The sequence below is a fragment of the Oncorhynchus keta genome, chromosome 37 (assembly GCF_023373465.1).
Source record: "Oncorhynchus keta strain PuntledgeMale-10-30-2019 chromosome 37, Oket_V2, whole genome shotgun sequence".
Lineage (NCBI taxonomy): Eukaryota > Metazoa > Chordata > Actinopteri > Salmoniformes > Salmonidae > Oncorhynchus > Oncorhynchus keta.
This window is the reverse complement of record NC_068457.1, coordinates 23,798,659-23,815,996: the sequence shown is the minus strand read 5'-3', so window position 1 is coordinate 23,815,996 and position 17,338 is coordinate 23,798,659. Positions and strand designations below refer to the sequence as shown.

General features: G+C 43.6%; 1 protein-coding gene across 1 annotated transcript in view; it reads left to right on the top strand.

The window, feature by feature from the left end:
* The window catches only part of impg2b (interphotoreceptor matrix proteoglycan 2b), a 37,136-nt gene extending 20,396 nt beyond the window's left edge, over nt 1-16,740 (top strand). The window contains exons 13-21 of the mRNA XM_052499795.1: nt 1,204-1,405; nt 1,657-3,320; nt 3,599-3,818; nt 5,144-5,354; nt 5,469-5,657; nt 9,636-9,834; nt 10,738-10,817; nt 14,740-14,811; nt 15,396-16,740. Coding sequence (XP_052355755.1) covers nt 1,204-1,405; nt 1,657-3,320; nt 3,599-3,818; nt 5,144-5,354; nt 5,469-5,657; nt 9,636-9,834; nt 10,738-10,817; nt 14,740-14,773 — 2,799 coding nt within the window. The 3' untranslated portion in view covers nt 14,774-14,811; nt 15,396-16,740. The remainder of the gene's footprint in view (nt 1-1,203; nt 1,406-1,656; nt 3,321-3,598; nt 3,819-5,143; nt 5,355-5,468; nt 5,658-9,635; nt 9,835-10,737; nt 10,818-14,739; nt 14,812-15,395) is intronic.
* The last annotated feature ends 598 nt before the right edge of the window (nt 16,741-17,338 follow it).

The window sequence follows — 17,338 nt, the reverse complement described above, 5'->3', positions numbered from 1 at the left end:
TGCTACAACTCAACCTTGTGAGAGAGAAACACTCTGCTACAACTCAACCTTGTGAGAGAGAAACACTCTGCTACAACTCAACCTTGTGAGAGAGAAACACTCTGCTACAACTCAACCTTGTGAGAGAGAAACACTCTGCTACAACTCAACCTTGTGAGAGAGAAACATTACTCTGCTACAACTCAACCTTGTGAGAGAGACTCTGCTACAACTCAACTTGTGAGAGAAACACTCTGCTACAACTCAACCTTGTGAGAGAGAAACACTCTGCTACAACTCAACCTTGTGAGAGAGAAACACTCTGCTACAACTCAACCTTGTGAGAGAGAAACACTCTGCTACAACTCAACCTTGTGAGAGAGAAACACTCTGCTACAACTCAACCTTGTGAGAGAGAAACACTCTGCTACAACTCAACCTTGCCAGAGAGAAACACTCTGCTACAACTCAACCTTGTGAGAGAGAAACACTCTGCTACAACTCAACCTTGTGAGAGAGAAACACTCTGCTACAACTCAACCTTGTGAGAGAGAAACACTCTGCTACAACTCAACCTTGTGAGAGAGAAACACTCTGCTACAACTCAACCTTGTGAGAGAGAAAAACACAACTAATCTGCAGCTGCAGCTAGGGAGGCACAGAGGGCCGGCTTTTGTGTCCAAATGTATCTTCTGCGTGCCAGTGCAATTTCTTTCCACTAAAGTTAGTCCGAAGGATGAATTTCCACTGTAATTCATTGAAGATGTTGAGGATCGTTTTTTTTTCTCCACTTTGACTTCTATAAGGACTGTTGAATGTATACGTGATCATATCTGTCATCCTATGCATGTGCATTTTGATCTGTGCATGGGAAAATGTAGGTATTTTTGCATTTATGTATGAATGGGTGGTGTAAGTCTATGTAGTTCTATGTACTGTAGTTGCGTGTGTCCATCCTTGGGGCATGGCCAGCCCAGGTGTATCATCCGGGCAATTCCCGTATAGATTTAGGATTATCTTTCCTCTAGCCAGCCTAATCTAGGTATATTGTTGACATTTTCTATGTCTGCCAGCCTCCCGTTCGGGCTAAAGGTAGACAACAATACACACGGACGTTCATTTAAGTGTGACTTACTAGACGTAGATTTCTCTAACGTTAGTAGAATGTAAGAATAATGTCAGTGCACTTTTATCAACCTTTGTCTTTTCTTCTTGGTGTGTCAGGACAATGTTCTGGCTGCTGAGAAACCACCAGATGCTCCTGGCCAAGACTTGGATGTCAGCGACATCTTCCTGAAGAAGGATGATTTCCTGTTTCCTGTGGACCCTTTGAAAGGCTCCGGGAGCGTTGTGGCCAGTGAAAATGATGTGTTCGTTCTGGATGAAACCACCTTGCCACCCAGCACCACTGCTATCCCTGCAGAGAGTGAGCCGTCCTGTTTCTACTTCCTAAATCACGAGATCACATTCACATCACCTTGTATACTGTCAACCACACAGTAACACACAACACAAAAAAAACACATTCAAATCTGATTTAATAGAGTTTTGAAACCATTTATCCATTGTTAATATCATGGATTGTCCTCTATTCTGTTTTCACTCTGTTTCCCTTCACTGAAGAGAAGGGAGATTCCATGTTCCAGTAACAAAGCATGTGTTTTCCTGTTTTTCTAGATAATGGAAATATTGAAGAAGAGGGATTTCTTCTCAGTAACACTCAGCAAGACTCTGATACTCCCGATGGGGATGGTGTGGTCGGTGCTGGAGGCTCCTCTACCTCCTCCCCTTCACAACCACAGACCACAGAGGCCCCGGTCTCGGCACCTCCCAGAGTAAACCCAGATTTGGATGTTGGCTCTGGCTCCGGCTTCTCTGGGGATGACCAAGGGGCTGACGTCGTCCCATGGTTTCCCGTGACAACTGAGAAGACAGACTACATAGAGGAGGAGGAGGATTCTGTGGTGTGGGAGGTGCATTTACCAGATCCAGAAGTGGAACTGAAGGAGGAAGAGAAGAAGGAGGAGGAGAAGGGGGAAGAGATCACCGAATCTGTCCTGACTGAATCTCCAGAGGACATGGGTCCTTTTGAGTCCCATCCAGAATCTGCCCCAGTTGAAGAAGAGCCACAATGGCCTTTCTTGGACAGACTGCCTGTGACCCAAGACATTAGTACCCGACCTGACTACACGACCACAGCTGAAGCCCCTGTGTTCTGGACCGCAGAGACCCTGACCGTGGAGCTCTCCATACAGACGCTGGAGGCCTCTGGGATTTATGACAATTATTACCCAAGCGAACCATTCACCATCATAGCACCAGTCACTGATTATCCCAATCCTCAGTTTTACACCACTGAGGCCCTGGTGTTGGAAGGGCCAGCAGCTGAGGCCCATGGTTCTGTTGAGGAGCTGTCGGAGCCAACCAGTCCAATAGAGGTTGAACTCCCCACAGTCACTGAGTCACCTACCTTCATAGACATGGAGCTGTTTACAGTCAAAGAGTCCATCTTCGATATGATCACCTCCGAACCACCAGAGATCGAAGCCTTCACCGACAGACCTTTACTCTTGGTGCCCGATCCTGAGGTTGAAGATGGAGAGGTGGAGATCTTGGAGGAACAGGGGGCGGAGGTCGCAGGGCCCTTGGCCACAGTACTCCCAGCCCTTGACATCTCAGAGGAGGACCTAGCTGAAGATCAAATCTTTGTTGTGGCTGCAGGTACAGCAGCCCCGGAAGTCATAGAGTCTCATAGCATCTTATCCCCCGAGAAGGAATCTCCCTTCTCTCGTATATCTGACTCTGTACCAGAAGAGGAGGAAGCCACACACCATCCAGTCACCACAGAAATAGCACCACATGGTGACATTGAAATCTCTGAGACACCTGAAATTGCCCCAACAATCCTACCTCCATTCTTCCAGCCCACATTCAGACCCACAGAAAACCTGCTTGGGGCAGCAGAAGAGTCAGATGTTAGCATTGAAGAAGGAGATGTTAGCATGGCACTAGCATCCCCTTCCCCAGCTCACGACACATACGAACTAGAAGTCGGCACTTCAATCCAAGCGGTTGGAGACTACGCACCAGACTCCCCCATGTCGGAAATTGACCTCACCTTCAACGTGTATGACGGAACGAGTCACATGGACGGGGACAGCAGCGGGTACTCCAGCATCGCCCACGGATCAGACGTGGGCAGCATCGCCATGGCGAAAAGCCCTGGCAAGGATCTGATGGTGTTCTTCAGCCTGAGGGTGACCAACATGATGTTCTCTGAGGATCTCTTCAACAAGAGTTCCACAGAGTACAAAGCCCTGGAGCAGAGGTTCCTCGAACTGGTAAAGGATATATGGGATTATCTGCAATAATATTGGGGTATGGGGGCCATAAATGAATGTTCAGTATGCATAGAGACGGCCTTCTCAAGTTAATTTTACAGTTTTCATTGCTGTGAATGTTGTAATATGTTGCATATAATGGATTCTGTAGTAGAACTTTCTAATGAACTGTTTCCATGGTTATTGGATTTGTCACAAGTCATACAGTACCTGTGGAATACAGTATATCTTGGTGTTTTGGGAAGCATAAAGTAACAATGTTTCTTTCTCGTCTGTAGCTCGTCCCTTACCTGCAGTCCAACCTCAGCAACTTCCAGAACCTGGAGATCCTGAATTTCCGTAACGGCAGCATTGTGGTGAACAGCAGGATGAAGTTTGGGAAGCCCGTCTCTCGGGGGGTCACCAACACTGTCTACCTTATCTTAGAGGACTTCGCTAACTCAGCCTTCCAAACCATGAACCTCTCCATAGACAAATACTCACTGGATGTGGAATCAGGTAAACCTCAGCTACAAACAAGTGATTCTTGAGTTTTGAGTGATGTTATTCTGCAGTGAGAGTAGGAAATGCATGAAATCATGTCAACAAGGACTCATTGTTGTGAAGCAGTTCCTGACAGTAATGTCCGTTTGGTGGCTGATCTTCTGCAGCTGAGGTTTCATTATTGGATCTTAAAGATGTGAAAGTCCCCCCAGTCCCCACCTCTTTAAGGAATACCTAGGATAGGATAAAGTAATCCTTCTCACCCCCCTTAAAAGATTTAGATGCACTATTGTAAAGTGGCTGTTCCACTGGATGTTATAAGGTGAATGCACCAATTTGTAAGTCGCTCTGGATAAGAGCGTCTGCTAAATGACTTAAATGTAAATGTAAATGTAAAGTCGACAACAGAAGCAATGGCATGCTGCCCTAACCCAAACTTCTCCCATTAACACATCAGCAGGAGATTGCTGTATTGAGTCATTGAAGTGAGATGACTCTCTAGTTATGAATCAAGTTGTTTTCTCAACACTTTGTAACTCAAAGAGCCCATGAAAATAACATAACGATCTCAATGTGTCAATGGCTTTGATACTGTGGTCCCGGGGATGGTGATCTCATGTGGTTGACACTTCTGTTTGGGCTACGGTTGCAAAATTCCGGGAACTTTCAATAAATTCCCTGGATTTACCAAAATCCCGGTTGGAGGATTCCAGGAATCTGGAGGGATTAAGCAGGAAATCCAAAATCCTCCAACCAGGTCTTCTGGAAAACCTGGGAATTTTGCAACCCTCGTCTGGGCAGATGTACAATGTGACCAGCAACAGTACTGTACAGTATGTGTCATAATGAGGATGAGTCACCATGGTGTTATTCTATAAGGCCGGCTGGGTCGTTATAGTATAATCTGTGTTGTAATCTGTCTGAGCCAATCATAATCATCTACTGTAACACTGATGCTTAATCATGTCACATCATGTAAGGTCTCCACAGGGCATCGGATTAGGAAAAGACAAAGGTATTTGTTAAGGGTTAAGGTTAGAGTTAGAGAGTTAAGGTTGGAGTCAGAGTTAGGGTTAGAATACTTTGCTCTTTTCTAGAATGTTCCGATAGTGACAACTAAAGTACTCTGGGCACGTCATCATCAGCCAATTTACGACTAAAGTCTGAAACATTCTAACATATATTTTCTGTGGTGTATTTATGTGTTATTTTAGAATTAGTGGGCTTTAACCACCATCACCAGCACAGTCAAACCCCCAACCCTGAGTCACCAGGTTCTCAGATGGTAGAACTGAGGTCACACAAAACATGTTTGTTTATGTTTTCTTTGTCGTTGCCAGGCAACCAGGCAAACCCCTGCAAGTTCCAAGCGTGTAATGAGTATTCGATGTGCACGGTGAACCGCTGGTCCGGGGAGGCGGAGTGTGTGTGTGACGCGGGTTACTTCAGCGTGGATGGACTGCCGTGCCAGAGTATCTGTGACCTGCAGGAGGACTTCTGTCTCAACGATGGGAAGTGTGATGTCATTCCCGGCAAGGGAGCCATCTGCAGGTGGGTGGGAGTTTAGATAAGGACACTGACATGATGAATTCACTATAGGGTTGTGCATGTGTATGTGTGTGTTTGAGATGCATATGGTTTTAATGCTGTTCTGTGTGGTTCTAGATGTCGTGTAGGAGAGAATTGGTGGTACCGCGGGGAACACTGTGAGGAGTATGTGTCAGAACCTCTGGTGGTGGGCATCGCCATAGCGTCGGTGGCTGGCTTCCTATTGGTGGCCTCTGGGGCAATCTTCTTCCTGGCCAGGACTCTGAGGGACGGTTATGACAAGGAGGATTCAGAGGATCCTCTACGGTAAGCAGCAGACTCATAAACCCAGAGGGAGAAGGAGTAAATCTGATTATTTACCTGACCTCTTGTATTTACAGATGGATTACGATGTGTAATGGTTATTTAAGATATCACTGCAGTGTTGCTTGTAGAGTAATGTTATCTGATAATATTTTGGCTTCTCTTGCCTTATGCCTAATGCAGGAGCATTCAAAAGTTTGGACACACCTACTTATTAAATAGTTTTTCTTTATTTGTACTATTTTCTACATTGAAAAATAGTAGTGAAGACATGAACACTATGAAATAACACATGGAATCATGTAGTGATCAAAAGTGTTAAACAAATCAAAATATGTTTTATATTTGAGATTCTTCAAATAGTCACCCTTTGCCTCGATGACAGCTTTGCACACTCTTGGCATTGTCTCAACCAGCTTCACCTGGAATGCTTTTCCAACAGTCTTGAAGGAGTTCACCACATATGCTGAGCACTTGTTGGCTGCTTTTCCTTCACTCTGCGGTCCAACTCATCCCAAACCATCTCAATTGGGTTGAGGTCGGGTGATTGTGGAGGCCAGGTCATCTGATGTCATCTGATGCTGCACTCCATCACTCTCCTTCTTGGTCAGTCCCACTAAGTGCAAACCAGATGGGATGGCGTATCACTGCAGAATGCTGTGGTAGCCATGCTGGTTAAGTGTGCCTTGAATTCTAAATAAATCACTGACAGTGTCACCAGCAAAGCACCATCACACCTCCTCCTCTATGCTTCACGGTGTGAAAAGCTATCATCAATTCAAAGGGTGACTACTTTGAAGAACCTCAAATATAAAATATATTTAGACTTATTTAAAACTTTTTTTGGTTACTACATGATTCCATGTGTGTTATTTCATAGTTTTGATGTCTTCACTATTATTCTACAATGTAGAAAATAGTACAAATAAAGAAAAACCTTAGAATGAGTAGGTTTGTCCAAAATGTTCACTGGTACTGTATGTAGAAGTACTTAATTGGGTTAAGAAATACTATACTGGTGCGTAGACAGACAATAAATGTAGATGGTTGTCCTAAAAGTGAAGCTTTGTGCATTGTTAACGGGGTGCTTGACCGAGAATCTGTCTGAGAGAAAGAACTATGAGAGCGTGATTAGCGTCTCAGACTTCCTTGGCAGCCATGTTGTTTTTGATGAACCAATCAGGACATGTTTATTGAGAAGTATCAAAACAGTGCTGATTGTATTTAGAAGCCCCGAGTTGCAGGATCAACAGTATACGTGTGTGTGTGTGTGTTTGTGTGTGCATGCATGTGTAGGTGTGTGTGATTGTTTTATGAATCAGTGTGTCCCTCGGCAGCTGTCCTGAGTTTAGCCTGCCTGCTTTTAGTGACACAAGGCCTGGTCTCGACAGATAGACCTTGGGCCAATGCCCATGTTAGCACCATGGGCCCTTCTAGCAGCCCCGCCCTGCAGTCTCCCACTGTTACCAATAAACTGTCCACAGACTGCTAGATTGGACTCCTGACCAGTTCAGTGTGTTTCTCATATGAGTGTTTAGCTCATGGAACATGGCGTACTGTATAATGTAAATACTGTATCTGATAGAGAGAGAAATAAAGAGAGAAAGAGAGAAAAAGATATAGAGAGGGAGAGAAATAAAGAGAGACAAATAAAGACAGAGGGAGAGATAAAACGAGAGAGGGTTGAAAGAGAGAGAGAGAAAGGGAGAGAGAGAGAAATAAAGAGAGTGAGAGAAATAGAGAGAGAGAAATAAAGAGAGAGGGAGAGAAATAAAGACAGAGAGGGTTGAGCGAGAGAGAGAGAGAGAGAGAGAGAGAGAGAGAGAGAGAGACCAGTACAACAGAATAACATCATGTGTGTTGCATGCCATCAGGTTGACATCCTGTTTAGATTGGACAGGACACAATGTCACTTCCCACCCACTGGCATAGGTCATCACGTATCATGCCAACCCCATACGGCTGTGGGTGTGTTTGTGTTTGTATGTGTGACTCACTTGGCCGCACCGCAAGTACAGGCTGAAATGTTATTGTTCATCATTATTACCGGTAAGTAGACAGAACACATCATTCTCAGTGGTGTGACATCAGCCACCTTTCTATTGCATCAGACAACATGTATTTTATTTCACCTTTATTTAACCAGGTAGGCCAGTTGAGAACACCTTTATTTAACCAGGTAGGCCAGTTGAGAACACCTTTATTTAACCAGGTAGGCCAGTTGAGAACACCTTTATTTAACCAGGTAGGCCAGTTGAGAACACCTTTATTTAACCAGGTAGGCCAGTTGAGAACACCTTTATTTAACCAGGTAGGCCAGTTGAGAACACCTTTATTTAACCAGGTAGGCCAGTTGAGAACAAGTTCTCCTTTACCACTGTGACCTGGCCAAGATAAAGCAAAGCAGTGCGACAAAAACAACATCACAGCGTTACATATGGGATAAACAAACGTACAGTCAATAACACAATAGAAAATCTGTATACAGTGTGTGCAAATGAAGTAAGGAGGTAAGGCAATAAATAGGCCATAGTGGCGAAGTAATTACAGTTTAGCAATTAACACTGGAATGATAAATGTGTAGATGAGGATGTGCAAGTTGAAATAATAGTGTGCAAAGGAGCAGAAAAAAAACGAATCAAATATGGGGATGAGGTAGGTAGTTGGTTGGATGGGCTATTTATAGATGGGCTGTGTATAGCTGCAGCGATCGGTAAGCTGCTCTGACAGCCAATACTTGAAGTTAGTAAGGGAGATATAAGTCTCCAACTTCAGTGATTTTTGCAATTCGTTCCAGTCATTGGCAGCAGAGAACTGGAAGGAAAGGCTGCCAAAGGAAGTGTTGGCTTTGGGGATGACCAGTGAAATATACCTGCTGGAGCGCATGCTATGGGTGGGTGCTGCTATGGTGACCAGTGAGCTGAGATAAGGCGGAGCTTTACCTAGAAAATAGTTATAGATGACCTGGAGCCAGTGGGTTTGGCGACAAATATGTAGCGAGGACCAGCCAAAGAGAGCATACAGGTCACAATGGTGGGTAGATATGGGGCTTTGGTGACTAAATGGATGGCACTGTGATAGACTGCATCCAATTTGCTGAGTAGAGTGTTGGAGGCTATTTTGTAAATTACATCGTCAAAGTCAAGGATCGGCTGGATAGTCAGTTTTACGAGGGTATGTTTGGCAGCATGAGTGAAGGAGGCTTTGTTGCGAAATAGGGAGCCGATTCAAGATTGAATTTTGGATTGGAAATGCTTAATATGAGTCTGGAAGGAGAGTTTACAGTCTTGCCAGACACCTAGGTATTTATAGTTGTCCACATATTCTAAGTCAGAACCGTCCAGAGTAGTGATACTAGGTGGGCGGGTGCGGGCAGCGATCGGTTGAAGAGCATGCATTTAGTTTTACTATAATTTAAGAGCAGTTGGAGGCCACGGAAGGAGAGTTATATGGCATTGAAGCTCATTTGGAGGTTTATTAACACAGTGTCAAAAGAAGGGCCAGATGCATACAGAATGGTGTCGTCTGCGTAGAGGTGGATCAAATAATCACCCGCAGCAATAATAATCACCCGCAGCAACTGGCTTGGGCCAGTTTCTGCAGGGGGTGCAGAACTGTTGGCCGGGGTTGGGGTAGCCAGGTGGAAAGCGTGGCCAGCCGTAGAGAAATGCTTATTGAAGTTCTCGATTATCGTTGCTTTATCGGTGGTGACAGTGTTTCCTAGCCTCAGTGCAGTGGGCAGCTGAGAGGAGGTGCTCTTATACTCCATGGACTTTACAGTGTCCCAGAACCTTTTGGAGTTAGTGCTGCACGATGCACATTTCTGTTTGAAAAAGCTAGCCTTCGCTTTCCTGACTGACTGTGTATATTGGTTCCTGACTTCCCTGAAAAGTTGCATATCGCGGGGACTATTCAAAGCTAGTGCAGTGCGCCACAGGATGTTTTTGTGCTGATCAGGATGTTTTTGTACCTATTTCACAGAGATCGGGACAGTGTGCCATCCTTAGAGAGAGCCACCAAGTTCAACCCCATGTATGAGAGTGATGTGGCCACGGCAGAGTACTACAGACGGTACGAAGACGACGTGCCGCACCACAGTACGGGCAGCGCAGACCCCTCTGTGGACTTCTGCAGTGACGAGATACTCCAAATCTACGACAACTCCGAGCTCACCAGAGAGGTACGTGGAGGCTGTCTGAGTGGTTGACTGCTGGGAGGACTGTAAGAGAGAGACAGACAGTTGGCAACAGACTGGCTCCCTGGGGGAAGATCATTCCAGAACATTCCAGGGACCTTAAAGTTGTTAGATGTTTTTCAAGTAAATACAAGAAGGTTAGAGCTAAAGTGTAAAGTACTGTGAAACTGTTAGTACTAATTTGTAATTATACACTGGAGTACATTATACATACATGTGGTATTGTGGTATACATGTGGTATATAGGACCTAGGTAACATGAAGTGTTACCAGAGAGCTTTATCAGCAATCAACTTTAGGTCTAAATAAGGCACCGTAACACGTGTGTATGAGATTCTATTTTCACCCTGAGTCTTTAGCTTCAGTGCTTATGGTGGAAGAGTAGTGCTCGTCCAGACACCAGCATTGGGCAGGCAGTACGGAAACCAACACAAATCCATCGGCCTTACATCAACCCCTAATGTTACATAACCGTCTCTCTCTCTCTCTCTCTCTCTCTCTCTTACCTCTCTCTCTCTCTCTCTCTCTCTCTCTCTCTCTCTCTCTCTCTCTCTCTCTCTCTCTCTCTCTCTCTCTCTCTCTCTCTCTCTCTCTCTCCTGTCTCTCTTTCACTCACTCTTTCCCCCCACATTATTCTCTCTCTCTACCCCCACATCTCGCTCTCTCCCTCTTTCTTTCTTTCTCTTCTTTCTTTCTTTCTTTCTTTCTTTCTTTCTTTCTTTCTTTCTTTCTTTCTTTCTTTCTTTATTTCTTTCTTTATTTCTTTCTTTCTTTCTTTCTCTTCTTTCTTTCTTTCTTTCTTTCTTTCTTTCTTTCTTTCTTTCTTTCTTTCTTTCTTTCTTTCTTTCTTTCTTTCTCTCTCTCTCATTGTCTCTCTCTCTCTCACAGCAAATTCAGGACCGCCTAAGGATAATTGAGCTGTGTGCCAAAGACCGTCAGTTTGCAGACTTTGTACGGCAGCATCAAGTGTGAGTTGTTGCTGTCTGTCTGTCTGTCTGTCTGTCTGTCTGTCTGTCTGTCTGTCTGTCTGTCTGTCTGTCTGTCTGTCTGTCTGTCTGTCTGTCTGTCAATTGCAGTGTGTATAGCCAGACTACAGTAGGCTGGCCCACCTGATACACTAAACCTCCTGCTAGCTGGAGATTATGTACTTTCAGCGTAGTGCTGAGCGGTGAGCCAGGGTTCAGACTGTCAAATCTCTCCTTACCTTGGGGCTGGGAGGACAAGACAGGACACACGTCCTCTGTATGGTCATGGTCACCCCAGACCTTGGAAAGGGAACAGAGCAGACTAGAACGCAGCAGACTACAGGAGGCCTTTCTGTCTGGCCTGGCCTGTCTGTTTGCCAGTGGTGTGACTGGAGCCGGATACACACTTCACACAGTATGAGAACCTCTATACAGGAAACGTCTCCAGTCCAGACTACCTGTTCCAAAACCATTAGTGGAGCTATTTAGACATTCAGTTGTAGAGTTTCTGTTTCACTGGCCTTGTGTCAGCTCACTTATGGTCTGCATCCCATATGGCACACTATCCCTACAAAGTGCACTATTTTTGACCAGAGCCCTATGGACCCCAGTCTATAGTGGTGCACTTTATAAGGAATAGGGTGCTATTTGAGATTCAGACCATAGTCTGTCTCTGTCTATGGAATGTTCTAGAGTATGGAAGGTTCTAGAGTATGGAAGTTCTAGAGTATGGACGGTTCTAGAGTGCTCAGTGCTCAGTAAGTCAGACAGAGACACAAGCAGCTGGGGCCGCGGGGGCGTCAGTCATTCACCTGTTTCAGGTATTAAGTTCCAGACACTGCAGGATGGCCAAATACTCAAGTCAAATCACATTTTATTTGTCACTTACACATGTTGAGCAGATGTTATTGTGGGTGTAACGAAATGCTTGTGTTTCTAGCTTCCGACAGTGCAGTAATATCTAACAATTAACAACAATACACACAAATCTAAAAGTAAAAGAATGTAATTAAATAATATATAAATATTAGGATGAGCAATGTCAGGGTGACATAGACTAAAATACAGTAGAATAGAATATAGCATATGAAATTAGTAAAGTAAAAATATGTAAACATTATTAAGTGACTAGTGTTCCATTATTAAAGTGGCCAGTAATTTCAAGTCTATTTATATGGGGCAGCAGCCTCTAAGGTGCCGGGTTACGTAACCAGGTGGAAGCCGCCTAGTGATGGCGATTTAACAGTCTGATGTGCTTGAGATAGAAACTGTTTTTCAGTCTCTCGGTCCCAGCTTTGATACTGGTTAAGTTCCTTCCCAGCTGTAAACAGTGGAAAAGGAGAAGAGTTGGGCCAGTCAGAACCGGGATAGCTAGGACGGTCAGTTCAGGTACACTTCTGATCTAGAGATACTACGGCCAGTCTGCTGTACAAAGAGAATAGACAGAGTCTTTGTGAAAGGCAGATGGAAGGAAACCCAGTAAGCATAATAGTCTTTGGGCCTGTGTAGAGCCAGTCAGAGGAGGCAAACAGACCAAGAGAAGGGAGGGGGTTGGAGACGGTTCATAGGCCGCATCAAGCATCCCTCTTCGAGGCAGAAGTATAATATTTTAAAGTTGACAGGCATCCCCAGGGTTTATGTGTTGTGTACGGTAGTGTGGTTTATGTGTTGTGTACGGTAGTGTGGTTTATGTGTTGTGTACGGTAGTGTGGTTTATGTGTTGTGTACGGTAGTGTGGTTTATGTGTTGTGTACGGTAGTGTGGTTTATGTGTTGTGTACGGTAGTGTGGTTTATGTGTTGTGTACGGTAGTGTGGTTTGTGTGTTGTGTACGGTAGTGTGGTTTATGTGTTGTGTACGGTAGTGTGGTTTATGTGTTGTGTACGGTAGTGTGGTTTATGTGTTGTGTACGGTAGTGTGGTTTATGTGTTGTGTACGGTAGTGTGGTTTGTGTGTTGTGTACGGTAGTGTGGTTTATGTGTTGTGTACGGTAGTGTGGTTTATGTGTTGTGTACGGTAGTGTGGTTTATGTGTAGTGTGTACGGTAGTGTGGTTTGTGTGTTGTGTACGGTAGTGTGGTTTATGTGTTGTGTACGGTAGTGTGGTTTATGTGTTGTGTACGGTAGTGTGGTTTGTGTGTTGTGTACGGTAGTGTGGTTTGTGTGTTGTGTACGGTAGTGTGGTGTATGTGTTGTGTACGGTAGTGTGGTTTATGTGTTGTGTACGGTAGTGTGGTTTATGTGTTGTGTACGGTAGTGTGGTTTATGTGTTGTGTACGGTAGTGTGGTTTATGTGTTGTGTACGGTAGTGTGGTTTGTGTGTTGTGTACGGTAGTGTGGTTTATGTGTTGTGTACGGTAGTGTGGTTTGTGTGTTGTGTACGGTAGTGTGGTTTATGTGTTGTGTACGGTAGTGTGGTTTGTGTGTTGTGTACGGTAGTGTGGTTTGTGTGTTGTGTACGGTAGTGTGGTTTATGTGTTGTGTACGGTAGTGTGGTTTATGTGTTGTGTACGGTAGTGTGGTTTGTGTGTTGTGTACGGTAGTGTGGTTTATGTGTTGTGTACGGTAGTGTGGTTTGTGTGTTGTGTACGGTAGTGTGGTTTATGTGTTGTGTACGGTAGTGTGGTTTGTGTGTTGTGTACGGTAGTGTGGTTTGTGTGTTGTGTACGGTAGTGTGGTTTGTGTGTTGTGTACGGTAGTGTGGTTTGTGTGTTGTGTACGGTAGTGTGGTTTGTGTGTTGTGTACGGTAGTGTGGTTTATGTGTTGTGTACGGTAGTGTGGTTTGTGTGTTGTGTACGGTAGTGTGGTTTATGTGTTGTGTACGGTAGTGTGGTTTGTGTGTTGTGTACGGTAGTGTGGTTTATGTGTTGTGTACGGTAGTGTGGTTTGTGTGTTGTGTACGGTAGTGTGGTTTATGTGTTGTGTACGGTAGTGTGGTTTATGTGTTGTGTACGGTAGTGTGGTTTGTGTGTTGTGTACGGTAGTGTGGTTTATGTGTTGTGTACGGTAGTGTGGTTTATGTGTTGTGTACGGTAGTGTGGTTTGTGTGTTGTGTACGGTAGTGTGGTTTGTGTGTTGTGTACGGTAGTGTGGTTTATGTGTTGTGTACGGTAGTGTGGTTTATGTGTTGTGTACGGTAGTGTGGTTTATGTGTTGTGTACGGTAGTGTGGTTTATGTGTTGTGTACGGTAGTGTGGTTTATGTGTTGTGTACGGTAGTGTGGTTTATGTGTTGTGTACGGTAGTGTGGTTTATGTGTTGTGTACGGTAGTGTGGTTTATGTGTTGTGTACGGTAGTGTGGTTTGTGTGTTGTGTACGGTAGTGTGGTTTATGTGTTGTGTACGGTAGTGTGGTTTATGTGTTGTGTACGGTAGTGTGGTTTATGTGTTGTGTACGGTAGTGTGGTTTATGTGTTGTGTACGGTAGTGTGGTTTGTGTGTTGTGTACGGTAGTGTGGTTTGTGTGTTGTGTACGGTAGTGTGGTTTATGTGTTGTGTACGGTAGTGTGGTTTATGTGTTGTGTACGGTAGTGTGGTTTGTGTGTTGTGTACGGTAGTGTGGTTTATGTGTTGTGTACGGTAGTGTGGTTTATGTGTTGTGTACGGTAGTGTGGTTTATGTGTTGTGTACGGTAGTGTGGTTTATGTGTTGTGTACGGTAGTGTGGTTTATGTGTTGTGTACGGTAGTGTGGTTTATGTGTTGTGTACGGTAGTGTGGTTTATGTGTTGTGTACGGTAGTGTGGTTTATGTGTTGTGTACGGTAGTGTGGTTTATGTGTTGTGTACGGTAGTGTGGTTTATGTGTTGTGTACGGTAGTGTGGTTTATGTGTTGTGTACGGTAGTGTGGTTTGTGTGCAATTTTGAGCCACTTCGGTCACTGTCAAAAGCCTCAATCTAATCTACTCCTGTTGTGTGTGTGCTGACAGAGCGCTGGACAGAAGAGCGAGCTCTGAAACATAGGAATGCTGGAGAGCCAGCTGATCACTGTGAACCTCAAGGTACTTTATTTTTGATTCCTGACATGTCTAGAATGGTCATATAATAGGCCTAACCTTAGCTTGTCTTAAATATACTTTGTACTATATTGTCATTGATTCCGATAGGCAATGTGTAGTTGTTGCGATATTGTCTGTAGATGGTAGTAAGCCACAGTGTGCTGTCGTAGCTGGGTTTAATAGCTACAAACTATCTATATTTAAACTGTAAACCTCCCTTCTGATAAATGACAAACTATCTACATTTAAACTGTAAAACTCCCTTCTGATAGATTACAAACTATCTACATTTAAACTGTAAAACACACTTCTGATAGATTACAAACTATCTACATTTAAACTGTAAAATTCACTTCTGATAGATTACAAACTATCTACATTTAAACTGTAAAACTCCCTTCTGATAGATTACAAACTATCTACATTTAAACTGTAAACCTCCCTTCTGATAGATTACAAACTATCTACATTTAAACTGTAAACCTCCCTTCTGATAGATTACAAACTATCTACATTTAAACTTAAACTTCTGATAGATTACAAAACTACATTTAAACTGTAAAACTCCCTTCTCTCTTTCCTTTCAGAAACATGCCTTTGTCTTTGACTTGAGAAAGAGGAAAGTGTCTTCTGTTGCCATGGTGCTTCTGATGGACTCTGCAGGATGACCAGATGAAGAGGATGTATATTTAAAAGAACATCTTCTCTATGAGGCGTGATGTGTTGTGCTGTTGCAACGTGTCACTGACTCTGTTTCTATGATCTTTTTCTAAAGGGGGAGTGCACCGTAAATACTTTGATTTTTGTTGTTTCAGTTTTTTCTTCGGTTATCACAGCCATCACCTTATCCTATGAGCTAGCCTCCTGCTCAGCTAGCCATCTAACATCTAGATACAGTTACTGTCAAAAAGGTTTGCTGCATTTGCACCTCTTACTTGCACAAATCTGTGAACAAACAACAAACAGACTTCAATAGTTGTGTCCTTAGTTAGTTTGGACGTGTGGGTCCCTTCCTGCTCTGTTCTCCCTAATCATGGTCTTCTTCAGTGCCTTCACTTGGTTTCAGTTAGCATTGTGGGGTGTTGTGTCCTGAAACGTAAAGCGGCTGCTGGCAGGACCCTTGAAGTTCACTGGATGTCACTGGAAGGCTACTGTCCTGCATGGAAACTAACTACTGGTTTAATCTATTTCAACCCTCAAATTCAATGTGATGAAGTTGAACTGTTTGGAGTAGAAAAGAGAAAGAACCTAAATCCAATGACTTGGTGACATTTTTTGTTGATTCCACATTGAATTCACGTTAGTTGACAACTCAACCAAATGCAAATCAAAACTATATGTAGAACTGACATCTGTGCCCAGTGGGTACTGACTGGATGGCACAGGCTAACGCTATATAGCCTCCACTGAAATGATCAAATATCCTGGTTGCTGTACTTACTTGAACATGATTTTTGCAAAAAGTTGTAGATAATCAATTGTGTAGACATAAATTCATTGTGTATTTAACTGTTGGAATGAATATAGATTGATATACTGGAATTGTGATTGTTAATAACCCCTTTTGGTCATAGCCAATAGCCCATGAAAACATGTTTCTCTGAGTTTTCTCATTTCTCAAATCTGATATCTGCTGCTTTGGGTTAGTCCACGTATCCATGACGATCCCAAGCAACCATGACGATCCCAAGCCTTTGTATATATCAGGAGTTGACTGTATTCATCCACATGTTTTGATGAACCAAATGTCCTCGACCCATTGAAAAAGGGGTTAAATGTGTACGTTGTCTCTGTTGATGTGTTTTCTATGTTTTCTCATAGTTCAGAGACTAACAAGACAATGGGGTTATGATCTGTGTTGTGTATGTTAGACTTACTGGTTGAAAGCCAACAGACACTTTTTGTAATAAAATGGCAATATTTTTTACAATATTATAATGCATATGTCATTTTATCAAACAAATCTATATTTATCAAGCCTTGATATCATTGTACACTGAGTATACCAAACATTAGGAACACCTTCCAAATATTGAGTTGCTGTACAGTATTGGTTTGTTCTGGAATGAAAGTAAAGTGGCCAACGTCAATAACATTCCTTTGCTTTTGCTCTGTATATTTGAGGTGCAAACATTCTTGGCACACAGATCGCTCCATGCTGAATGAAGTTGACATTTAGGTAATCTTTGAGATTGGCAGTCTGCCTGCGTTGGACACAGCCAGTAGCTCACTTAAATACAGAGTGACAAGTAACCTTACCACACAGCTAAGGTCACACTTAAGAAAGATATTTACTCAGTGTAGAAGCTTACAATGATTTAAAGTAACAATGACTTACAGTAATTAAAGTCCAACGTTGTTGCTGTTGGTGGACAAAACATGTCTAACCGACCAATCTGATTCCACGCTTTAAGACTGCTTCGATCACTTGGATTGGGATATGTTCCGCATTGCGTCCAACAACAACATTGACGAATACGCTGATTCGGTGAGCGAGTTCATTAGAAAGTGCATTGACGATGTCGGACCC